The sequence below is a fragment of the Glarea lozoyensis genome (assembly GCF_000409485.1).
Source record: "Glarea lozoyensis ATCC 20868 chromosome Unknown GLAREA3, whole genome shotgun sequence".
Lineage (NCBI taxonomy): Eukaryota > Fungi > Ascomycota > Leotiomycetes > Helotiales > Helotiaceae > Glarea > Glarea lozoyensis.
Window position 1 is genome coordinate 194,281 of NW_007360998.1, and position 24,788 is coordinate 219,068.

A 24,788-nucleotide genomic window follows, 5' to 3' on the forward strand; every position below is an offset into this window, starting at 1 on the left:
CTTCATTATGAGCATCTCAAAGTAGCTTTTGGGCAATTTTCTTAGGAAGTTACAGTATGTGACATTTTCTTTAAGCGACGACATACTTTAATCTGACTTGGCATGCATTAAACCAGCCCTAATCGCCCACTCATGTTTCTTCGTCTTATCCACAAGATACTCAACCATTTCCATTCTCCTCTCAAAACCATCCGGCTTATCCTCTCCAACAACTTTCAAAGTGGCTCCAAACATCTCCATAGCCATCAAACACTCATTACTGACAGCCAATAATCCAACAGAAGCAAACAGAAGGCATAGCAAGACCGTCTTCCCCAACTGCGTCGCATTACTTGCCAAAGCGGCGTCCAGATATACGAGCAAAGTAGAAGCAGAAGCGATAGATTGTTCCCAAAACACCATATCGCGCAACCACTGTCCTGATGTGACGAGTTTCAGATCGTCGTTTAGTCCTTTCATTCTTATCCAACGGTCCTGGCTCAGAAGCACAAGCATATCACCTTGAACACCAGGTTCCTTGTACCCTTTCCACCCAGCTTGATTTCTTCAACGGACGATAAAGATATTACAGGTGCGAGCAAATATAAGAGATGTTAAGATAGCCAACGCCCACCAGTCACGTAGGACAATGATGAAGAAAATACTGAATATCGTGAGGAGGATAGCAGTCAGATAACACGCAGAAGAAACAAAAGATGATGTAGACGTCCACCAAGCACTCCATATCCATCTCCACATCGACTCCGCTTCTTCGTCTCCCCGTACTGAGACTTGCACGTTTATCAAATGTCCCGTCCGTCCCACCCGTTGCAGATACGCAACCGTTCCCGGATTTTCAATACGGAACACGAATCCTGAGCCCATAGATGCGACTTGGGGAAGCTCCCCGCCGTTGAGTTCTGGCGCGTTTTGTTGCAGATGGATGCCGGGACAGATGACAAACATGTCTAGATATGTTGATGTGCCTGTGAGAGCGGTGCGAATGGCGATTGTTTTGAGGTCGGCGAGGGCGACGAGTCCGGCTGCGTCAAGATACGGTGTTGAACTAGAAGATTCTTAACAACAAATTTGTTCATGATTCAAACCGATATGGTCTAGAGAACAGAAAGTTCAAGGAAAGTTAGAGCTATGATCAAAAGCTGACAATACCCGAAAGTCCTTAATCCAAAGTACAGTGCTTGACATCATGTTTCGTTCAGCATAAGAGTGGTTGACTAATGAAGCAAATTTACAATATAAAATCTTCAGTGATGATTGATGGGTTTCGTTTTCGAGCAAGTTGAATAGCTAGTTTGACTACAAGGGCTGCGATATGTGACTTGAGAATGAGGTTATCTTGATTTGTACACTTGGATTTGGTATACTTTAAGGAACTTACAGATCACTCTTTCGATCAGCTTCTTCCCCCCTCCCATAAAATCCAGGAACGAAGGTACAAAACACTGGACAGGAGCGAGGTAGATGGGCAGCTCGTTTCGCTTGCAACATCTGCCACAGCACTATTTTCTCTGTAAATTTGCGAGATTGCGGGATAGATTCATCTGATCGAGCAATCTTTCTGCTGATTAAGTTTCCGGGAGTCTTGATGATGAGATTTTGAATTCGTGTGAGAGAAGGGATTCGGCAGTAGGGTGAGGGTCGGTAGCAAAAGTCCTCGTTTGTAGGATCAATTGGTGGGTCTTAGTGGATGGTTTGAAATGTGAAAGATGATTTTGAGGACAATTTAGGGAGTCCTTTTATTAACTGGTTGACGTTGTGGGTTAGGCCGTTTTGTTTGAAAATTATAGCTACACGAAGCTTTTGGAGGCGATACAAAACTAGACTCTTTACTCATATTAGTAACCTACGTAAAACATATTTCCATTCTCCTAAACACCCAAAATGAACCCCAGACCTCTATAATCGTCCAATCCTAGTATCGCTTGCCGAAAACCTAGAAACAAAAGTATAAAAGAATGGTCATGAGCCAAGTGGATGGCCAGTCTTTGATGGCTGATAAATTCCACTGTGGTAGTTCGGGTACCCACTGCTCCCTTTGCGAAGTTGCGAAATTGAAGGGGAAATTTCTAGAAAGGGGATTTTCTTTCTGTTGATTTCGTTTCACAGGGCCTTATTGAAAAGATTTCAATTCTTTTTGATAGTCATGAATCGGCAGTAACTTGGAATTCGGCCGCAAAACCTTTAACCAACAGTGGCATGGGCTACGGTGGGTTAAAATACGTGAATAGTGAGTAAAGTTGAATAAGTACTTGAAGTAGCTTACAAGTTGAGACCTCGGGTTTGTTGAGTTGCGGTGTTAAGTTCGATACTCCATCCACCATTAAAGGATACGTTCATATCCGTGCCTTGCCAATGATGTGATATCTGAGCAGCTCTTTAATTAACTGGTTAGACAAAATATCCAGAGCCACTTTTTCGCATTTGGCAAACGCTTACACCTACGCGGTAGTGACTAGAATTGATACAAAAGCAGCTTCAAATGTTGAAGAAAATGAAATTGGAGAAGTTTTCTCTAACAACTTTGAAATAAGAATGATGACATAAACAGGTGATCACATGGTATTACACTAAACGTTCGACTTAATTCCATTTAGCTGAGGCTCAATCCTTCTGCGACTGTACATTATCTCCGCACATTATAAATGTATGAATAGCGCGACAGATACTACCTAAACTCAATTTCAGGCCTCGTAGAGTTGTACTTACGCATAAAATATATTTAAAATTAAGCACTGCAGCTTCCAGGTTGAAAAAGATTTTGGTCTGATTGCCAACACTATAGAGCAAAAGGCAGTTGTTTCCCCACGATTGTTCAGTAATTTCACTTGCGGATCCTAGCCTATATGACTCTAAACGCTACCAAGACCATGTACACATCCCTCTTTCTGAATAACAATAGGGTTCCGCATACTATCCGCCTGGGGACAGTCAGGCACCATCACCCCGTCCTGATCAATATTCAAGTAGCCCATCGTCCCACCAAGAGTGTATGCTTGGACTGGGATTTCGACTGTGGAGTCCGGGCCAGTGAGGGGTTGTGTACATGTATACATGTTGCTGAGATGGTCAGTAGGTGGATAAAAGGGAGGAGGGGAGAGGCTACTTGGTTGTGGTGCATTTTAATACGGAAGATATGTCGACGGCTTTGGCGTTGCTTTCGATGGTGTAGTATCTGTATTTACCGTTCCTGAGTCCTTCTGTTAGTAGTGCTCTTGTTCCTAATAAAGTTCAACTATCATTCTACACCCGCTTCGGTGATGTTGAAAGAAGAGGGAAGAAATTACTTCGGCGCCTGATCACAATAATGCCATTGTCTCAAATCCAGCATCCCTTTCCCATCCCCACCAACTATGACCAACCCATTTGGATCGCATAGAACGGAAAAGCGCCACTGATCTCCAACTCCCCAGCCATAATTAATTGGTCGTGGTCCTTGTCTGGGACAGTAGAAATTGCCATTCCCATAACTAGCGCTCAAGTTGGCGGAGCCGTAGGACATTCGAAGACTAACAGTGTTGGTGGTGGTATCGGGGTTGCTAGTGACGTTTAGAGTTGAGGTATACGCAGAGATGGTGTATGTAGAGGGGACGGGACAGTGTTCTGCATATGGGTTGATTGGAGGATTGGTAGGCTGGACCTGGGGGAGGGCGGTGATGGATGTGGCTGTAAGGGAGAGGATGAGGGATTGGAGTTTGAGTGAGAACTTCATGGTGACAAATGACTGGGTGAGTTGAAGTAGTAATATGATCTTTGTCCGTGAAAGGAAAATTGACAAACCCAGTGGAAGATATATACACACGATGCTCACAGGCAGAAGTGTTAAACCCAAATTCCATCCCCACAAACACGAGAAATAAGGGTTACTAACCTTCTTTTCCTATTCTAGATCGATTTCGTATTGCGAAGGGCCAGTCTCCTTCCGTTGCTGTATTTGCCAAATGTGTCATGCTTGTGATGCATTGAGGCTGAACTGTTCTGCTTGCATATGGAGAACGTCCAACCAACTAGTACAAAGATGGCTACATGCATCGAAATGATATATATTGGCACTCGCATGATACGACGTTGCTTTTGTCTGCCTAGTAGACAAAACTCATTGTGCAGTGCAAGATGTTCAAGTCGTGTAACTCGTGTTGATAATCATGGCAATTCATAATCTTTGGAGACCATAGCCAGAGCTAGCTTGTCAAAATAGCAACACAACAGAAATTATGACAAAATGATATATAAGAATCCTAGAATACATCCCCTCTAGGACAACATTTGCCCGTTTTCGTTTCGCGATTGTTCTCATGCAGGGCTGCCAATGCAGAAATAAGGGAATGGCGTATCATTCGAAGAAGCTCCATCTCGAAAGGGTTCTCGATAGCTTTGTATAAGCCACAGAGCAAAGCAGTGTTTCTGGGTATGATGTTATAAGTTTTGCTCAAATGAGATATAGTGTGTTGGAGATGTGGTTTGCAACAGGATTTCTTAGGCTCTGTTGATCAGCACGTGACAGCGAGGGTTCGACGTGAAGCCTCAGAGTCTCGACGCGTCTCACCCAAAAACACTCCCGATGGTACGATTGGGCTAACCACCAGAGGTCTCTCTTCACATCACTATCCATGTTCCAATATTGGATTCGAACACAATTCCCTCCGAGGGATATACCCTAGGTCAATTGGTGGCCTGCATAATGAATCCGGACGCGCTCCTCACGAACCTCAACCCCTCACAACAAGCAGCGGTCTCTTCCTTTGCCGATACATTGGCCATTCTTGCTGGTCCAGGGAGTGGCAAAACACACACCTTGACATCGCGAACAGCATGGCTTCTCTCCCAGGGTCTACAGCCATGGAACATAATTGTCGCAACGTTCACGGTGAAGGCGGCGCGAGAGATGAAAGAAAGGATTGGAAAACTTCTTGGAAACGGCCTCGAATCGAAACTTGTACTTGGAACTTTCCATAGTATATCGCGGAGATATTTGGCGCGATATGGCCATCTGATTGGTATCAAGAAGGACTTTGGAATTGCTGATACTGGGGACTCGGCCGCGATCATCAAACGGATATGCAAGCGCAATAATTATCTCATGGATCCGAAAGTCGCGCGGTCGCGGATTAGTGGACGCAAAGCCAGAGGAGGAGTTGTACAGGAGAAGAGCAAGTCCGGAGCAAAGTCGGTGGAAGCGCAGGAATTTGATGCCATATACACTGCGTATGAAGAGGCCCTCAAGGTTTCTAACCTCTTGGACTATGATGATCTTTTGCTTCGATGCGTGGAGCTTCTGCGAGATCATCCAGATTGCGTTTCAAACGTTGAAGCGGTTCTCATTGATGAATTTCAGGATACAAATCTCGTTCAATTTGACCTTATGAGGTTGTTCGCCTCACAGCGAAAGAGAATCACCATTGTGGGAGACCCTGATCAAAGCATCTACGGATTTCGTGCCGCCGAGATCAAAAACTACAAACGCATGCTCCGCCAATATCCGGACACCGTAACAATCGCCTTGGAGGAAAATTACCGGTCATCCGCCTCGATATTGATGTCGGCGCTAAGTGTTATTGAACAAGATGATGCGAGAGTGAAGAAGTCATTAATGCCCACTCATCTCGTTGGGACACGGCCAGTGCTCAGAAAGCTCGCTGGAGCGTACAAAGAAGCTGAATGGATTGTTACCGAGATCCAGAGATGTCAGGGTATGACTGGTGGTTTATTGGATCTGAACGATTATGCTATTCTTCTACGCTCTTCGGCACTTTCGAGACTTATTGAAACTGCACTGGGAAAAGCCGGAATTGCATATAAAATGGTTGGTCAGTGAAAATATTTCAAGACAAAAACCTCTAGACTAACAATTGTTTTCAGGCGGTCTCCGTTTTTATGACCGGATGGAAATCAAGACAATCCTGGATTACCTTCGAGTCATCAACCAACCGGACAACAATGATGCACTCGCTAGAATCATCAACACGCCCTCTCGACGTATTGGAGACGCCACAATCAAGTCTCTGTTAGAAGAAGCGGACCGGAAGAAAGTAACACTTTGGTCATTACTGTTGGGAACTGTACAGGGAAGGCAGGCGACAACCGTCAAGATACAGAAGCAAGCCGAGCAAGCATTGTCGAAATTTGTCAATATCATTTTGACTGCTCAAGGAAAGTTGAAGAGTGCAGCGAAGGATGGCCCAGCTACCGTCGAGCTGATAAACTTTGTGTTGGAAAAGACCAATTATGAAAGGTGGCTAGAAGAGCATCACAACGACGTGACGAAAGCCCGATGGGATAATGTCAAAGAATTAATCACACAAGCTGCGGATTTCCAGGATCTAGTCACATCAGGCTATGAAGATGAGGCACTGCCGGAAATTGAGGGGCTTGAGCAGCAGGATGACGATAATCATCTCTCAAAATTCCTTTCAAATGTGGCTTTGGCATCGGAGGTGAAGAACGATGATGTAGAGGGGACACAAACGGCACAAGTTACTATCTCGACTATCCATGCTGCCAAAGGTCTTGAGTGGCCTGTAGTTTTCATCCCTGCGGCGTACGAGGGTTCTATACCTCACTCAAGGGCGGACGACGTCGATGAGGAGAGGCGACTACTTTATGTGGCAATGACAAGGGCAAAAGCGTTGCTCTACATGAGTGTTCCTCTGAAAAACTCTCAAAGCGAAGCAACAACGCTATGTCCGTTCCTCACATCCACATCTCTAATCAACCTCTTAGAAAAGAGAGGTCCGTCTTTGGGTTCCTCGATGGTGCAATCCATGTCGCAAATTCTCCGACGAACTTGTCCTACCCAAAAAGGAATAGCAGAATCATCCTCATTTCTAAGGAGCATCGAAGATGATCTGTTTCCTGAGGATGGCGAAGAGAGTGGTGAAAGTAATAGTCGATGGAATTTGGAAATGTCTGATAAGAATGGGTCGAACTATCTCAACAATCAGCAGGCTCCTAAGCGGAGAAGAGTGGAGTTTGGACGCTCAAACAGCGATATGGCTCCTACAACAGAGCAACAGTGGAAGCCAACTTACACCACGACTATGGCACGAGCGGCGACGTTTACGGCGCCTTCTTTGACTATGAATAGTGGGTTTGTGAGTGCCGGATCACATCTGCAAGTTCTCAACGAGCAGTCTGTCAATGCTGTGATTGAAGAAAAGCAGAATTCGAAAATGGAAAAACAAAAGTCTATTGCCAAGGGCAAAGCAAAGAAGCTTGAGGGCCAAGGAAATCTGTTGGCTTTTCTGGGAAAGCCACAACCAGAGAAATCAATTGTAAGCGCCAAAAGTCTGGCAGATCAGAAGGGTGTCACTTCGTTTTCGCAAATACCAGCAACTGCCAGCCAATTCAATCGGCCGCGCATCAGCACTACTTCAAGTAGTGGCCATGGTATAGCACCTGATCTTGCAAATCATCGAATTGGCTCATCAAATAAGGGGAGTCTGACGCGAGCAAGAATATCAAATTTGAGTTCACATTCGCGAAATGACTACGTCTTCTTGTCAAGCTCTCCACCTAGGCCAGCAGCTCCCATCCTACGAGAGGAGTCACCTCCCCTAGTGAAACAGGAGCCTGCTTTATCAAGAAATCCACCTCTCATGCCTCTCATCCGACCTGCTATCACCATGCATACCACCAGTGTGGCGAAACTCCAGTCTTCTAATAATACCGCAAAGAGGACTCTGGGTGTGAAGAGAAGTTTGGACGGTTGGTCTAATAGAGCTAGTAAGGGTAGTAATTCTTTTGTACCTCCAACGAGAAAGTTATAATTGTTAAAAGGCGGGTTGGATATATTGGTTTTGAAACGTTTGGCGTTCGACTGTAGGTATATATCCTTGGGCATTGTTTCGGGCAATGGTTGTCCGGGTCGGTAAGAAAAATTGTGTATACTATTATGGCGCTTGGTAATTGGCCTTTTCGTCATCTTATTGCATGAATACAAGTGAGTTGAATACAATTTCGAGCCTTACTAACATCAATGCTTCTACGATAGTGCATCTCGAGCTTGATTTGTTGATACTCGCCAGAAGTGGTATCCGCCGAAGTCCGAATGCGCTATCTTGAAATACCTCGAATCAAGTGCAGACGTCGATTCGTATCCATCCGACGATAAGTGCGGAGGGTAGTTGAGCCTCAATTAGATGTACGACTCAATGCATATATGGATTCGGATATAGTCTACCTGAGGGCATTTCAATCATAAAACTAAGCTGAAAAAGACTCTCTTATTATAGAGTCAGCATTTCATCATGCCGTCTCAAACCCTCCCCACCCCTCAAACCCCACCAAAATTCTACATCCCAACAATAGACATATCTCCATATCTCACATCGCCCTCTTCAGCAGCATCTACAAAAATTATAGACCAAGTCCGCACCGCATGCGAGACAACCGGATTCTTCCAGATCACCGGTCATGGAATACCACGTGAACTACAAGATGAAGTCTTTGCTGGCTCAGCGAGACTCTTCGCTCTGAGTATGGACGAGAAGAAGAAGTTGGATAAGAGTAAGAGTGTTGGCGCGAGTAATAGGGGGTATGAGATTATTGGGAATCAAGGGTTACAGGAGGGGACTTTGCCGGACCTGAAAGAGGTGTGTTGAAAGCACGAGAGTCAAAACTTCTCGACTTCTATGGCTTAGAAGAAATGAATACTGATAAATATCATCAGGGCTTCTATATCGGCCGTGACATCCCCTCAACAGATCCCCGAGTCCAAAATAACGCCTTCCTCCTCGGCCCCAACCAATGGCCCTCCCCCTCCCTTATCCCATTCCCCCTATTCCGCCACCCCATGGAAAGATACTACACAAAGATCCTCTCCCTCTCCCTAACCATCCTCGACATCCTAGCCGCCACTCTCCCCTACGGCCCCAACGTCTTCAAAGACTTCACATCCAACGACCCCATCGCTAACATCCGGCTCCTGCACTATCCCCCTGATCTCAGCAATGACGAGCGCCAGCTAGGCGCAGGTGCGCACACGGATTTCGGCGCGATTACACTGTTGTTGCAAGATGAGATTGGCGGGTTGCAGGTACGTGATGATGGGGGGAAGTGGGTGGATGTGCCGCCGAATAGGGAGGCGTATGTGGTTAATGTGGGGGATATGTTGGAGATGTGGACGAGGGGACGGTATAGGAGTGGGGTTCATAGGGTGGTTAATCGGAGTGGGAGGGATAGGTATAGTGTTCCGTTTTTCTTTGATGGGTGTGGGGAGTGTGTTTTGGCACCGCTAGATGGGGGGGAGGTGGAGGGTGGTGAGAAAGCTTTGACGGTTGAGGGACATATGAGGGAGAGGTTTGGGAGTACATATGGGAGGGGAAGGGAGGAAGGGGTGGTTGTTGGGGAGTGAGAGGGGGGGGGGGGGGGTGAGGAAGGGTGTTCGAATGGTATTTTTGGACTGTGGACATGTGACATGCTCGAAGATTTTGGGGAATTTACCGGGATCGAGGCAATTCTTTTGCCACATTTACTTGGAGACCACCTCTCCAGGTACAGCCAAAATACTGGACTCTGAATACTACTTAACCCTCTTTGACAGGTTTCTCAATAGTCAAGTCGATCGCCGGGTGATCTGAGCTGCTTCCTCATTATTGAGGTCTCTCTTGTGTTCTCTAGCTTGAGTGATATTGTTTGCTGGAACAAAATTGATTAGCAAGCTAGCTGATCCTTTTGAAACAATATTAGACGTCCTTTATGCTCACATAGGCTCCAAAAAGATATTCAAACATTCTGGACCTAAGAATTGTGAAGCGAGGATCATGGACCCACTTTTCCTGTCCTCCTTCTCAAACTCTATTTTAAATCCTCCAACTTCCCTACCTCTCCACAAACCTTAAAACAATCAACTTCCTCCAATACACCAGAGTACTTCTTACCTAAAACAAATCTAACAATTACCTGCCTCACAAAAATTAGCTGTGAGCAGTTTGTACGTCAAACCCCAGCCCTAACGCGAATCACGTAACCTCCACTCCATGATCGGCGACGCTGCAGTAAGCTTCATTTCAACGGTCATCCTCCTGCACTTTGTCATTTCATAACAGGACGCAAATACGACCTAATTGCCACTTATGCCGGCTCTCAAGCAGCTACCGAGAAGTAAACTTCGTACGGAGACCCCGCGTCCTAGGTACGAGGTGATATGATGTTATTTGACCCAGGTGTTGCTGTGTATCTATAATAGGCAATATGATCTGCATGTCCGGGATACCCAAAAGATTCGTGGTATGACGATGGCCACAGCTCGTGTTTCTCGTGTTTTTGCATATCAGCCTGTTTGTAGAACGTCGCACGCAAGGTCGTTTATGGAATTGGGGGTCTTACGATCGTATTGCTGGTGGTATATATATGGGATTGTCTTGGGAGATTCGTTTGAATGCGATTCTCAATTAAAATCACAAGCATAACATAATTGCAATTGTACGAAAGGCAGTTCTCTCAATCCCTTCTTCAGATATCGAGGACTTCCACAAATTTCAGAATGCACCTCACAACCTTCCTCCCGCTCCTCACCCTCCTCACCCCTTCCCTCGCCCTTACAACTCGCTCTCCAATCGACCCCGTTCCATCCCCCTGGAACGTAACGCACTACACCGAAGGCTGCTCTCCAGCAGCGTGCGTCTACACATTCAACATCTCGCTCTCAAACTCCGGCACAAACGAACCTTCCTTCTCCACAACCTGCACAGGGAACAACCTGACGCCCGATTTCCAGGCGTGCGAGGACCCGGCGATAGCGACGCGCGAGGTGAATGGGTGGAGCAATGTCACGCTGATCGTGCAGCATGTGTATATGGATGGCGAGGCAAGGTTTACGGTGACGGGGAACCATACGATTGTGAATCCGGGGTATCAGGCGTATGATTTTGTGGTTGTGCAGAGTGAGATTAGTGCTGTTGCGTAGGGGGAAAAGGAGTGGGAAGGGGGGGGGGGGGGGGCGAGAGGGGGGTTGGGTGGTAAAATGATTGTAATATAGGAGATGTTCGAGGACTGGTGGATGTAATGATGCTCTACTTGAAATGTAACAAATACCTGCAATCTATTGTACTCTCTCTGGAGGTAATTCGATGGATAAAGGTAGAAACGTCATAACTTAGTCGTTCAACTGTAAAGTGGTCCACAGCCATCGCAAAAGAAGACGTCTCGACACTCCGTGACGGAAATGCATAGGTGAGCCCAGAATATCATCGGTGGTGAAAGGCGGTAAACCGCGAGGGGGTTAGGGTCGTTCGCAATCTCTATTTTCAACCTAGCATCTACTAGTGACGTTTCTTTTTCTCATAACCTTCAGGGTATTAAGTATCATTCTACATAACTTCCATATCCAGGTCTAGCTATAACATCTCTCGAATAGTTATATCGGGCAAATGGTTTTTTGCGGCTCTACCAAAGTACTATTTCGGACAAGAAGTTCTGAGCTTATATCGTGTCTCTTACAATCGCCACATCTCCTTTCATGGAGTAGCTTCCAGGCTTTAAAACATCTCTGAATGTTCGCCCACAGTAGTTGCTCATGCAGGCAATCAAAAAGACGTCTCCTGGACCATTGAGGCATGAAAATTTATCCTAGATCCATCATGCCAATTGGCAATGAAGCCATCTGGAAAAGGCAACAACCTTTCTTCTTCAGCATTACCGACCAGCATATTCTCATACAAATCCTGGAAAGCCTCCACAGTACTGGCCCGTACATTTTCGATCAACGTATCTACCTCTTGTGGCGTTTCCATCGAGGAACCCGCAGTCCATTTTTCTATTCGAAGCTCCTTCCCACGGCTACTCGGAGATTTTCCAGTCAGGGTCTCATCATGATGTTCGTCCGTACGTCCCACCGCTAAGATGACATCGACACGCCTTAAACTCATGAAGCGAAGTAGCCGGCACCATCTGAAGCTATTCCATACAGACTGTACATTTAATCTAGGCGCAAGGACGGTTGGCGTGAAGCACTCTTGAGAGATTGCCAGATTCTCGATGATATGAAGACGATTGCCAATCACGCACGAAAGATCACTAACCCAGTGATGCCTTAGCAGAGCTTCTTTGCTGAACCAGAAGGTATCGATCGCGGGATTGAACGGCCGAGCACTTTCCCCAACACAGTAGTATGGTGCATTGCCGTTTTCTTGCTCTCTCTTTTGCTCTTGACTTTTGATGCGGAGGGTACAGTAGCGGGATTCTTGACAAACGTTCATGACTGAGGGGTATTTACGCTTGGGAATCATCCATCTTTCATCTTCCCACCCATCTCCGTCGGGTGTGAAGACGAACCATTCTGGGTCAAATTTGTATACACCAGGTTGGGGGAGCAGCCCAAGACTCCAAATTTCTTCACGAAGCCCACGCGGCAAGTCGCTCAACTGTGTATTGAGCATAATGATCTTTCAAGATGATTAGGGCCGAAAGTAGGTCGCATTCCCAGGTGATGTTGGTGATGGCAAAGCGAATTGCAACCTGGAATATCGAGGTAAGACTTGTCGTTGAAAGTGATTGAGATTCCAGTCAGAGCACAGGTAGCTACGGAGAATTAACTACCCGCTATACTAGGCCTTAGATAATTCGAATAGAAAACGTGTATATTAGAATATACGAAATAAATAGGTACTAAAAGAAAACAGTTGAAATAAAGCGTACTGCAGCGTCAGTACTGCACAGTGCCGATCACAGACCGGAGCCTACGTGATGCTTTTTAGGGACAGATTTGACGTATAAAAGTGCTCGTACTCCAGATTTTAGTTTAGTATGCCAACTCGAAGATTAGTTGTTGGGTAAGGATAATTTCATAGACTGAGGGAAGTTGATGATTTAAAGTGTGTGGAGGTCGGGAGGCCAAGAACGAAAGGGGAATCCCGTCTGGGGAGGATGGATAAGTGGGTTCGCTTCGGCGGGTTCCAACAACCAACAATCGACGAAACAATCGACGAATACACCCTTGAACCTGAGTTGGGGTAGTATGTATGAGGTGAAATTGGATTGGTGCTGACAAGAGAGAAAGCTGCTTGGAATTTTCCATGTTTTTTTTTAACCGGAGTGGTTGAATTGCCTCATCAAAGCGAGGAACGATTGAATCGAACGCTAGTATTGAAGAAAGTGGTACGGGATAGCTGTAAAGATGTAGCAAGCGTTTATTTAACTAATCTAATGCTTTGCAACAACACCAGCAGTACCAGCCGCATCAGCCTGGGCCTGGATACGCTTCTTATAAGCAGCAACATCACCAGGGAATTTCTCCACAGTTCCCCCATCACAAACCCACAAGCTCTTACACACAGTCTGCAGCATAGTAACATCGTGACTAACCATCAATACACCACCCTGGAAAGCGTTCAACGCACTACTTAACGCATCCATAGCTTCGATATCCAAGTGATTGGAAGGTTCGTCCAGAACCAGGATATGTGGGTTGGTGAGAGATAGACAGGCAAATGCTACACGAGACTTTTGACCTCCAGATAAGATCTCCATTTTTTGTAAACCAGTCATACCAGTAATACCGAACGCACCCAAGTGACGACGGTATTCTTCGTCTTGTTTACCAGGGTAGTTTTTGGCCATGAAACTGACGGCGCTGGTGGTCAAATCAAGTGCGTCGACGTGATGTTGAGCGAAGAATCCAATACGCAGACGTGGATTTTGAGATATCAAGCCGGATGTGGGTGAAAGCTTTCCGATGAGGAGCTTGAGAATGGTGGTTTTACCAGCACCGTTGGGTCCTACGATACCAATTCGCGAATCGAGTTGCACGTCTAAATCGACATTGCGAAGGAGAATCTTGTCTGGAGTGTATCCGAATGTAACGTCCGTCATCTGGACAATAGGTGGAGTCATCTTTTCAACATCAGGGAATTTGAAGTGAACAGTGTACTCGCTCTCTGGCGCTTCAAGAACAGGCATCTTTTCCAGTTTCTTGATACGTGACTGTGCTTCGGAAGATTTGGCGGCATTGTAACGGAACTTGTCAATGAAAGCTTGCAAGTGAGCACGTTGTACCATCTGGTTCTCGTACTCTCTCTTAGCAGTCTTACGACGTTCCTCTTTAGAAGCATAGAAGGACTCGAAATTGGCGCCCTTGTAGTAATCAAGACGCTCAGAGTGTTGGTGGATGATATCGGTCGCGACCTCGTTGAGGAAAGCTCTGTCGTGAGATACGACCAGCACGGTGCTAGGATATCCTTGGAGATAGTTGGCAAGGAAAGTGATGGAGGGAACATCCAACATATTGGAAGGTTCATCGAGTAACAGCAGATCAGGCTCGCAGAAAAGTGCTCTTGCAAGAGCCAAACGCATACGCCAACCTCCAGAGAATGTCTTTGTGGCAAATTGTTGGCGTTCTGGCGAGAAACCAAGACCGGCCAAAATAGTGGCGGCTCTAGATTCTGCTTTGTCGGATTCCATCTCAGCAAGTTTGGCTTGCACATCACCCAAGGTCTGGTCAAGTCCTTCACGCTCGTGATCAAGCTTCTGGGCGTCAGCAGATGTGTCCGCCATTGATGACCGCTGCTCCTCAAGCTCGGTCAACTGCCTTGTGAGTTTCTACGCAATATCAGTATTTGTATTTTAGGTAGGGTTAAGGGTATAGAAGTTTCAAGGGGAACACTTACGACCTGCTCTCCAAGCAAATGTTTCCGCCAAACATCTGCATCCAGTACGGCTTGCAATGCAGGCGTATCATCTCCAGTAATCTCTTGTTCGACGTGAAGAATAGAAATATGGGTAGGAATGGCAAGCTCTCTTCGAGCCAGAGCACGTAAAAGCGTAGATTTACCGATACCGTTCTGACCAACCAGACCATATCTTCTTCCAAAGGCCAGAGTCAAAGTGGTATCTGACAAGATTCTCAGGCCACCAATAGTAACATCGATACCATCCAGCTTGATATCCTTGCTCTTTTGTTGACCTTGCGCGTTTGAACCTAGTTGTAGAGGGTTGACAGCCATGAAGAATTCTTCGTATGATTGAGCATCATCAGTCTGGTTGATCAATTTCGAAGCTTCATACTCGACGGCCTTGAACACCTTCTTGCTTTGCTTGGCAGCGATCTTTCTTTCGGCTTTCTCTAACTTTTTCCTGTCTACTTTCGATTCAAGCTTCCTCGTATTGGCCGATTCCAGATCAACACCTCCCGTAGATACACCCAAGGTTGAAGACATGTTTCTCTGGGCTCCCACCTGAATCGCTTGATCTAATCGTCTGGCGGCGGATGAGACATTCCTGTGCTCTCCGTTCGTAGCAGAATTGAACTTTTCAGCCCATTTTCTCACAAGCTCACCAATCTTTGCTTCATTCTGAGGCGATGGGTCTCCAGATGCAGAGACCAGAAGAGCTGTGATTGAGGCTGCCGCTTCCTCTATGGGCGTCGGTCCAACGGCCTCGGTATCTGGTACATAAACATTTGACGCATGAGTGAGATATCCCACCGAGTATCCTAGAACTACAGGATCGATGCTCGGTAGGGCAGTCTTGATTTCAGCCTCCATCGTGGCGAGTCAATAGGATGCAGTGGGCAGAGACTTCTGCTTGCGTGGCGAAATTCTTTCAAGTCCAAAGCCTTACGTTGGACCTTTATATCGTATCAGATAGCGACCTATCTCAAGTCCAAAGGTTCAACAGCAACCTCGACGTTGGCAGTTTAAGACTTTGGGTTTGATGGTGAGAGGAGACATCTAGATGAATGGATCCTTGAAAAAGCTCAGACGTTGAACTTTGCTCACGTGATCATGTATGCAACTCTCCTAAACGCTTTTGCAACTAATATTCTTCTGCAGAGAGATTGGTAGAGGATAATAATGCATATCTTGTGGCGTAGGGCATTTGCAGCGAGGAGTCAAGACGTAGGTACTCAAAATGGATACAGATGGTGCTGTCACTCAACCATAGCAAATTATGCCACTATTCAGGTCAGGTAACTGTTTATGCAAAGCTATTTCATTGGCGGTTGCATTGTTTATTTTGTGCAAGGTCCAAGCTTCAACACTAACCACTTTTGAGTTTTTAGCGCAAATCCAGGGTCGTGTTCACCGCTGCACCTCCCACAACAATCCACATCTACATCTTTGCTCAACCTCTCCTGTCCATAATCCACCACATCACGAATACCACGAAACTCGATATACACACTCAGAATACTCTCTCATCAAAATGCGTGAAATTGTAAGTTATACCGAGGCCTCTCCAGCTGCTGTTTACTCCACGACGCGTCTGGCCGACTCAACACCCCTGAATATTTACCCCACTACTTTGAAAAGAACGTTAAGCTGACCAGATTTCTTTCGAATAGGTTCATCTCCAAACCGGCCAATGTGTAAGTCTATCTGTTTTGCGAGTCTGCGAATGCTGTCTAACAGAATCAGGGTAACCAAATTGGTGCCGCCTTCTGGTGTGTTGCTCCTCAAGCTCCAGCTTTTTTTCGCGATGGGAATCCGCGACATCTAGGCATCCATACTAATACTCAGCAGGCAAAACATCTCAGGCGAGCACGGTCTTGATGGACAGGGTGTGTAAGTATACTGCGAACTCCCTGGGCAGATCTACAGTGTGCTGACAACATTTAAGCTACAACGGAACCTCTGATCTTCAGCTCGAGCGTATGAACGTCTATTTCAACGAAGTCAGTCAAATCTCGGAACCGAACAGCTTGCATATACTAAATAGTCTAGGCCTCCGGAAACAAATATGTTCCTCGTGCCGTTCTCGTCGATTTGGAGCCAGGTACTATGGACGCGGTCCGTGCCGGTCCTTTTGGTCAACTTTTCCGACCCGACAACTTCGTTTTCGGTCAATCCGGTGCTGGTAACAATTGGGCTAAGGGACATTACACTGAGGGTGCTGAGCTCGTGGACCAAGTCCTCGATGTCGTCCGTCGTGAGGCTGAGGGATGTGACTGCCTCCAAGGTTTCCAAATCACCCACTCCCTTGGTGGTGGAACTGGAGCTGGTATGGGTACGCTTTTGATCTCCAAGATCCGTGAGGAGTTCCCAGATCGTATGATGGCCACATTCTCCGTTGTGCCATCACCAAAGGTCTCTGACACCGTTGTCGAACCATACAATGCCACCCTCTCCGTACATCAGTTAGTCGAGAACTCCGACGAGACCTTCTGTATCGACAACGAGGCGCTTTACGATATTTGTATGAGAACTCTCAAGCTCTCCAACCCTTCATACGGAGATCTTAACCACTTGGTCTCCGCCGTCATGTCCGGTGTCACCACTTGTCTTCGTTTCCCAGGTCAGCTTAACTCTGATCTCCGCAAACTGGCTGTCAACATGGTGCCATTCCCTCGTCTTCATTTCTTCATGGTTGGATTTGCTCCTCTTACCAGCCGCGGAGCTCACTCTTTCCGTGCCGTTACCGTCCCAGAGTTGACCCAGCAAATGTACGATCCAAAGAACATGATGGCCGCCTCCGATTTCCGTAATGGTCGTTACCTCACATGCTCTGCTATCTTGTAAGTGCTCTATGGTTTCTTGAAGCAAACATAATATTCTAACATTATCTAGCCGTGGCAAGGTCTCCATGAAAGAAGTTGAGGACCAGATGCGAAATGTCCAAAACAAGAACTCGTCTTACTTCGTCGAGTGGATCCCTAACAACGTTCAAACCGCTCTTTGCTCCATTCCTCCACGTGGACTTAAGATGTCCTCTACTTTCGTCGGTAACTCGACATCCATCCAAGAGTTGTTCAAGCGTGTCGGTGATCAGTTCACTGCTATGTTCAGGCGAAAGGCTTTCTTGCATTGGTATACTGGAGAGGGTATGGACGAGATGGAATTCACTGAGGCCGAGTCCAACATGAACGATTTAGTGTCCGAGTATCAACAATACCAGGATGCCTCCATCTCCGAGGGTGAAGAGGAGTATGAGGAAGAGGCCCCATTGGAGGAGGAGGCTTAATCAATGTACTCTTGCCAGATGTTGATTGGCTGTGCGTGAAACGCTTGTATCAGCGCATCATGTCGAACAATACTGCTACGGATGTAATTCTGTCTGAAGGGCGTTCTTTTCTTTTTTGTTGATTTGGAAGCGACGGAGCTTAGTGGAGAATATCAAGCAACCAGCGGTTTATTATGCCGACTGATCCAAGTAGAAAATCAATCCTTGATTTTACATACATACAACGTGCATTCTTGGTGGACATCCACAATAACAACACCAATCATTGAGGAACTTTGTTTGTGATGGTTGCTAATTTTGATAGTTTGCTGCTGGATGCAGAGGAAATTTTCTTTTTGCATCTGGTGACGCTTGGGCAAAGACCTTTGGGGATTCGCGTCGTCCAAACAGGGGGATTGACGGGTGGGGCAACGCTAAGATAAGGAGAGCGGTTGCGGGGAGCTGGAAAATTATTTTGACAACCACCACGGATTTCCTACATCAATTGAACAACAACTACAAACTTGCTTGTTTTCTCGTTTGATTTTGCCAACTGCAATTAATCTCAACTGCAATAACCTGCTCGATCTCTCCCCAAATACTCAATCATGGCAAAAGATAAGGTATGTTAGTCTTTTATTACCCCGCGGCGGTGAGGCCTCAACATACGAAGAGTCATAAGAGCGAAGCTTCACCGGAATTATCTATATATATGGCAAAACTCAGGCTGACAATACGCTCAGGTCTGTCTCGCATACTCTGGTGGCCTTGATACCAGCTGTATCTGTACGTTTGCATCTACCGCGGAATTTTCGGTCTGTTTACTAATTGACCCCCAGTGAAATGGCTTATCGAGGAGGGATATGATGTAGGACTACCTTGATAGATTTTGGGCCGGCCTTATACTGATTGCGACAGGTTGTTTGCTTCATGGCAGATGTTGGACAGGAAGGTCGGTAACTACGTTTGGCTCTGAAGTTCCAAAGCTAATTACATTCAGAGGACTTCGAGGCCGCCAAGGCAAAGGCGATGAAGATTGGAGCCGTTGCATGCTACGTTGAGGATATCCGCCGAGAGTTCATCGAAGAGCTCTGTTTCCCAGCTATCCAGTGCAATGCTATCTACGAGAATATCTATCTTTTGGGTAAGTTCTGTAATGACGTGAGTCATACTAAATAAGTTTCTTCAACTAAGACTGCTTCAGGTACATCTCTTGCTCGTCCGGTCATCGCTCGTGCACAGATCAAGGTCGCCCAAAAGGAAGGATGTTTCGCTGTCTCCCACGGTTGCACTGGTAAAGGAAACGATCAGGTCCGGTTCGAATTGGGATTCTACGCCCTCCAACCTTCCATAAAAGTCATTGCCCCATGGCGTATGCCAGTCTTCTACGAGCGATTCGCTGGACGTAACGATCTTCTCGACTATGCTGAGAAAGTCGGTATTCCTGTCAGCAGCACAAAAAGCAAGCCATGGAGTATGGATGAAAACTTGGCACATTGCAGTTATGAAGCCGGTATTCTCGAGGATCCAGATGTCACTGCTCCAGAGGATATGTGGAAGCTCACGGTTGATCCTTTGAAGGCACCGGACAAGCCAGAGGACTTCACCCTTGTTTTCGAGAAAGGTCTTCCAGTCAAGCTTATTTCGGCTTCAGGAAAGACCTTCACCGACTCCGTTGAGCTTTTCCTTGAAGCAAATGCCATTGCTCGTCGCCACGGTGTTGGTCGTGTCGATATCGTCGAGAACAGATTCATCGGTCTTAAGTCCCGTGGATGCTACGAGACCCCAGGTCTTACCTGCCTTCGCTCTGCACACATTGATCTTGAAGGTCTCGTCCTCGATCGTGAAGTTCGTGCTCTTCGTGATCAATTTGTCACATTCAACTACGCTAAAGTTCTGTACAACGGTCTTTACTTTTCTCCTGAGCGCGAGTTCCTTGAGGAGAGCATTGTTGCTAGTCAGAAGAATGTCAATGGACAAGTCCGATGCCGTGTCTACAAGGGAAGCTTCTCTGTCCTTGGCAGAAGCTCAGAGACCGAGAAGCTGTATGACGCTAGTGAGAGTTCCATGGACGAGATTGGTGCATTTGCTCCTTCAGACACCACTGGATTCATCAGTGTTCAAGCAATCCGTCTGAAGAAATATGGTGAGGCCAAGCTTTCCAAAGGAGAGAAGATGTAAAATGCCTCTTAATCCTTCTTCAACTACGGTATCAAAAAATTCCGATGTTTAATGCGATGTTTAATGCTATGTTTTCTTTCCTGGAGGGTTACGGAAATGGAAAAGCGATTACTAGATTTCTCTGATTTGATGGTTGGTTCTTTTTTGCTTATTAGCTAGCTAGTTTTTACCACTGGGCGAGTTTACTTGATGTTACCCCATCAGATACCAATCAGAAACGATTCATGACCCAATCCTTACTCCCCGTAATCTTCTTCTTTGGGACATGTTTTTTTCCTCTTGCCATTTTTACTTCACATCATCCAGTTCTTCACGATATTCTTCTTTCAGTGTATTTTGCTGTCATTCTTTTTCTCGCGCTAATTCCTTCCATCTCACGCCCGCAAGGTATCACAACGATTGTTCCCTTCCGACCCCCAATATCCTCGCATCCTTTCCTGATGCCCAATCTCACTGCGATAGACAATATACAACCGCGTTGGCGCAACCACAGAGCAGGATTAAGCGCTCCGCCCTCTGCTATTCGTCTTTTTCGATAGCGGCAGGGTTAACCACGCGTCCTAATCTCACCGCATGCAGCATTCGTGAGAATAGAAGGGTTTTCACCGTTCCATTTTCTACGCCTCCGCCACGTTGTTCCCACGTGTGGCGCTTAAAGTTGCGAGATGCGCAGTGCATACTAATGGGGGAGTTTACGGAGTACTTCGCCTCCACAATTCATTGTATACGCAGCTGACTGGACGCTCGGAGAGATAACAAATAATTAATTATTTTATTTGGCTTCGTTCCAGAATGTCTTGGATTAAGGGATTGCATGGCGTGTGAAAGGTATGCTGACGGGGTGCCGTCTGACAAGACACGTTTTTGACACGTTTCGGGGGTATTTCCTAGGGGGGCTCGGCTGTCGTATAGCCTTAGGCCTTTTCTGTGATGGGAGCTGAAGATTCTTGTATACCTTCGGGCGTTTGTGATTGGGTTCTTGTGCTTTGCAAATGGAGATTGGATGCTGGTTTGGTTACCGACGTGCTGGGGGATTCAAGCCTCGAGTTTCCAATGGAAGGTATGGTCTATTAGCGTCAGTATGGCTGATCGGGAATCACCCCGTTCTTGGGGAGCTGCGTTCACGGCTTTTGATTGCTTGGATACATTAATCTTCCGGAAGATTGCTTCTCTTGATATTCCTCTCGGTGATATCTCCATTTACGTCTCTCCCGACATGCACATATCGCTCTAGTTTATGCTTGACACTAGAACTACGCATGGATGGGGATCCTGCCTGGGATTATCCCTTTTTTCCGTAGATCGCCGACTCAGTCTTCCTTCCGGGCTTTGGAATGTTCGATGGAATGGTGGTGGCATAGGGATGAAGTCTTCCTGGTTACATTGACCCGTGTGGGACTTGGGCTATGTATAGGAGGGTGCTAGAGGAGTGAGGTATCACGGAAGTTTCAGCTACGATGAGGTGGTGAAATGTTGCATTGGTTTCAGCTCTTGGAAGGGAGGTGATGTTGGTGGTTATGGTTCCCGGTGGGAGGAATTTCTGTTGGGGTTTTTGGAGTGCTGATGATCGACCCTGCTGTGATCTTAATTTTAAGCTTGTATTTCCTCATACCGTCTACCATATTCTGACGTTGATCTTGTTGAAGGATTTGGGGTTACTGTTTTAGAGTCCGCTTTCCATATCCTGCCTCAGTATGTTGGCGATGATCTAGTTGGATATTATATGAGCTGTAGTAATGATCGGAATTTCCGGTCCTGTAACTTTATATTCAGGATTTACAAAGCTCAGGAAAATCAATTAAATTGATGCATCATTCAAGACGTGAACCTTGACACTTAATGCATAATCAGAACTGTCTTAGTTGAGTTGCATATACGTTCTAGCAAGTTTCGTTTTTGTCCTCTTTTCTAATTACTATCACAAAAGGTTGCACATATTTCTAGTAAGCAATTGAGATAAGCTCAAGCATTCTATCCTCATTGCTTGACACCCAAATATTCCAAGAATGGCTGTCATCAAAATAATTGTAGATGACTCTGGCCAGTCACGGTTACTTTAAAACTGTAGTTAACTTAGACGCTATCATGACTTAATGCGATCAAACTCGTCCAGGTGAAGTTCAAATTATCATAATAAAACTCTGATCACAGCTTTCCAAATGGTAATTGGGATAAATGGGGTGTTCTTAGATACAGCCATCTAGATCTAAGTATTGAATATTTCAACAAGAATCCCCCTTTCTTCTCCGTCAAAAGCTGAACACTTTTTTCAACCAAGAGAACTTGTTATGTGTGAAACTCCCCCTCTTCGGCGTTACAGGAAGAAACCCAGAAGCCATTCCTTTACGAAGAAAACTTTTATGGGTTGGCTTTACTGGCAGGCTGGTCAGAATGTTAGAGTACAAAGGTCTTTAATATTGATGCTAGACACTCACATTTGCTATGCGTCTATGAAATTCATTTCCACCCAGCATTATTTTTCGAACATCTCAATAAGAGTTCTCAGAGATTCGGTAATTATTAGTACATTCTAGGTTCAAGACTATAAATTAAGATCCGCACAAACGGTTGAAGTAGGGTACGTTTAGTGTCAAATCTTCCAGTCTTTCATTTTGTCAGTTCAGCCATATATTGATCACCTTCCAAAGCGGTAGGGAAGAGGAGGGATGATTCGAGAAGTTGTGGCTCAAGATTCCCTTTACGGATGAGCTTCCAGATGACAATGAAACTTCTCTCAGATATATGGTCATCAATGCTGTTTCAAGCATATATGGATCGGTTTCTCAATAGCTAGGGAAGAGCAGTTATAATTGAAGAAGTTTTGGCTCAAGATTTCTTTCGTAGACAAAATTCCAGATTACAATAAACCTCTCTCAGATGTTTGATCTTCAATGCTCCTTCAATGTAAACACATATGAGATTTACAAAACTAGAAATATTTCAGTATTTTGAGTTGCTACCAACTCATCATCTTCACAGAAGCGTCACTCGAATTCAAGAATGGAATAAGTATTGTATCACTTTCAATGAAATAGGTACAAGTAGCGCCCTGAAGATACAGCAGTTACCTTATCTTCGCAATCAAACAGCGTCTATGCTTCCCTGAGACTTCCAACTCTGCTCAATTGAAACTCGCTTAATTTTCGCTGCTTTGAACTCTCATTAATAGAGTTAATAAAATTCAACCTTATCTGATTCCGCAAAAACAAATAGCAGACTCCGAGACCTCTCCAAAAGCATAATCTCTGCCGACGCTATCCTAACTATTTGCTTCTTCCAGCAATCTTATCTTATCACTTGCACAAACCTCAAGCCAGACCATAAAACCCACCACAACCTCCCCATCCCCATCCAATACCCTAACCCCAAAAGCAACTCCCATCCATCATCTCACAAACCCCCCAAACCCTCTCTCTCAAACCCTCCCATCTCTTTCCCCTCCTATCCCCATCCCCATCCCCCCATCCCCCACCCCATTGGCCCCTCCGCCCTGCACGCCGCTGAATAACCACCGCCCAAACACCAGCAGAAAAACAAACCTCACAATTGGATCGGCATATTCCCATCTGTCGAGTTCTATAAAAAGCCACTCTTGGTGTTGCACATACCCAGATAGGGAAATGACGAACGAGGGACGATGCCACATGGGAAAGATGCGAGACATGTGCTTTTTTTTTCTTTTTTGGAGGGATGGATGGATGGAGCCGAGATATGGTGCGCAGATTGTGTTGTGAGGTTTTGTGATGGAGGGGTACTGCGATATGGGGGATTTTGAGGACGGCGGTGAGGGTCAGATTGGGGTTCTAGGCTGGGTTGGGATGGTGTGTAGATGCTTGGACTTGTGGATTTGAGATGGAATAATGGAATTTTGTGACTTCATAATCTTTGAGGCGACGGGTAGACGGCAATTTGGATTTTGCCTCTGCTGTGAGTCTTTATATGCACGGTGATGAGGAGAATTCTTTGAGTCAACAATTATATTCATAGGCCTTGTAGTTGGGAAATGGGCTGGCATGTTCACAATTTGGAAGCTTCAATACTATACTTAAGGTGGGTCATCCTTGTTCCTGGCTTATAGATCAAGTACAACCACCAAGATGCATGGCATGGTGTCACACCTCGTGCTATTGCTACAAAGCTATAGAATATAATCCAAATAAAATAAAATAAAATAAAAATCAACATTAAATTAATTCAATCACCTCAGTCTCCGCACCCCTCACTGCCCGTCTGACTTACCTAATCTTGGCCGTTAACAAAACCACAATCCCGTACTCCGTAATCTCAAAGCAAAATCACCCAGCAATACCACCCCGCCATCCCATCCAAAGCAAAAGACTCGCAGCGGGATGTGATATCATTCAACATATGCACAGCGGAATGTCTCGGCAGCCCAAATCACACTGCTCCAGCTGACTGTACAACAGACGGCGATGCCGGGCGTAGGAGTTAGGCGTTACGCAGCACGGTACCACGGAATCCAAAGTGCGCCCTTGGGGAGACGGCGGACATCGGAGTGTTTTGTGACTCCCAGGTGCATAGCACACCCAAAATTGGAAGTGTTCAAGCCACATATTGTGATCGGTGACGAGTATGGACTCGTAAATGCAGGAGTGGACGCTTGGCAATCAGACTAATAGCGGGGTGGCTTTATGAAGGTTTTTGCTTTTTAAAGAGGTCATCTGGGGATTTAGTAGGAGAGAGAGTTAGATGTATAGATGTAAGTTTGAAAGTGT

The 24,788-nt window shown here is 45.9% G+C and overlaps 9 protein-coding genes across 9 annotated transcripts; 5 read left to right on the forward strand and 4 right to left on the reverse strand.

Moving 5' to 3' along the window:
* Nucleotides 1-87: 87 nt before the first annotated feature.
* Nucleotides 88-1,185, reverse strand: GLAREA_00068 (uncharacterized protein; the record flags this gene model as incomplete). Its single annotated transcript, XM_008084828.1, has 3 exons — nt 88-536; nt 645-1,045; nt 1,145-1,185. The coding sequence occupies 3 exons, from the start codon at nt 1,183-1,185 to the stop codon at nt 88-90; spliced, it is 891 nt and encodes a 296-aa protein (XP_008083019.1).
* Nucleotides 1,186-2,849: 1,664 nt separating this feature from the next.
* On the reverse strand, nt 2,850-3,709 carry GLAREA_00069 (uncharacterized protein; the record flags this gene model as incomplete). Its single annotated transcript, XM_008084829.1, has 3 exons — nt 2,850-3,057; nt 3,104-3,187; nt 3,285-3,709. 3 exons carry the CDS (start codon nt 3,707-3,709, stop codon nt 2,850-2,852), a joined length of 717 nt encoding a protein of 238 aa, XP_008083020.1.
* Nucleotides 3,710-4,678: 969 nt separating this feature from the next.
* Nucleotides 4,679-7,763, forward strand: GLAREA_00070 (P-loop containing nucleoside triphosphate hydrolase; the record flags this gene model as incomplete). Its single annotated transcript, XM_008084830.1, has 2 exons — nt 4,679-5,804; nt 5,857-7,763. 2 exons carry the CDS (start codon nt 4,679-4,681, stop codon nt 7,761-7,763), a joined length of 3,033 nt encoding a protein of 1,010 aa, XP_008083021.1.
* Nucleotides 7,764-8,243: 480 nt separating this feature from the next.
* GLAREA_00071 (Clavaminate synthase-like protein) lies at nt 8,244-9,349 on the forward strand (the record flags this gene model as incomplete). The annotated part of the gene is made up of 2 exons (XM_008084831.1): nt 8,244-8,588; nt 8,666-9,349. 2 exons carry the CDS (start codon nt 8,244-8,246, stop codon nt 9,347-9,349), a joined length of 1,029 nt encoding a protein of 342 aa, XP_008083022.1.
* Nucleotides 9,350-10,480: 1,131 nt separating this feature from the next.
* GLAREA_00072 (uncharacterized protein) lies at nt 10,481-10,903 on the forward strand (the record flags this gene model as incomplete). Its single annotated transcript, XM_008084832.1, has 1 exon — nt 10,481-10,903. One exon carries the CDS (start codon nt 10,481-10,483, stop codon nt 10,901-10,903), a length of 423 nt encoding a protein of 140 aa, XP_008083023.1.
* A 619-nt stretch (nt 10,904-11,522) lies between these two features.
* On the reverse strand, nt 11,523-12,374 carry GLAREA_00073 (uncharacterized protein; the record flags this gene model as incomplete). Its single annotated transcript, XM_008084833.1, has 1 exon — nt 11,523-12,374. The coding sequence occupies one exon, from the start codon at nt 12,372-12,374 to the stop codon at nt 11,523-11,525; it is 852 nt and encodes a 283-aa protein (XP_008083024.1).
* A 763-nt stretch (nt 12,375-13,137) lies between these two features.
* Nucleotides 13,138-15,476, reverse strand: GLAREA_00074 (P-loop containing nucleoside triphosphate hydrolase; the record flags this gene model as incomplete). Its single annotated transcript, XM_008084834.1, has 2 exons — nt 13,138-14,532; nt 14,601-15,476. 2 exons carry the CDS (start codon nt 15,474-15,476, stop codon nt 13,138-13,140), a joined length of 2,271 nt encoding a protein of 756 aa, XP_008083025.1.
* A 661-nt stretch (nt 15,477-16,137) lies between these two features.
* On the forward strand, nt 16,138-17,892 carry GLAREA_00075 (Tubulin nucleotide-binding protein; the record flags this gene model as incomplete). Its single annotated transcript, XM_008084835.1, has 7 exons — nt 16,138-16,149; nt 16,277-16,300; nt 16,350-16,375; nt 16,455-16,496; nt 16,552-16,606; nt 16,656-17,446; nt 17,499-17,892. The coding sequence occupies 7 exons, from the start codon at nt 16,138-16,140 to the stop codon at nt 17,890-17,892; spliced, it is 1,344 nt and encodes a 447-aa protein (XP_008083026.1).
* A 587-nt stretch (nt 17,893-18,479) lies between these two features.
* On the forward strand, nt 18,480-20,052 carry GLAREA_00076 (Argininosuccinate synthetase, C-terminal; the record flags this gene model as incomplete). The annotated part of the gene is made up of 6 exons (XM_008084836.1): nt 18,480-18,494; nt 18,615-18,657; nt 18,711-18,739; nt 18,790-18,823; nt 18,872-19,015; nt 19,076-20,052. 6 exons carry the CDS (start codon nt 18,480-18,482, stop codon nt 20,050-20,052), a joined length of 1,242 nt encoding a protein of 413 aa, XP_008083027.1.
* Between the last annotated feature and the right edge of the window lie 4,736 nt (nt 20,053-24,788).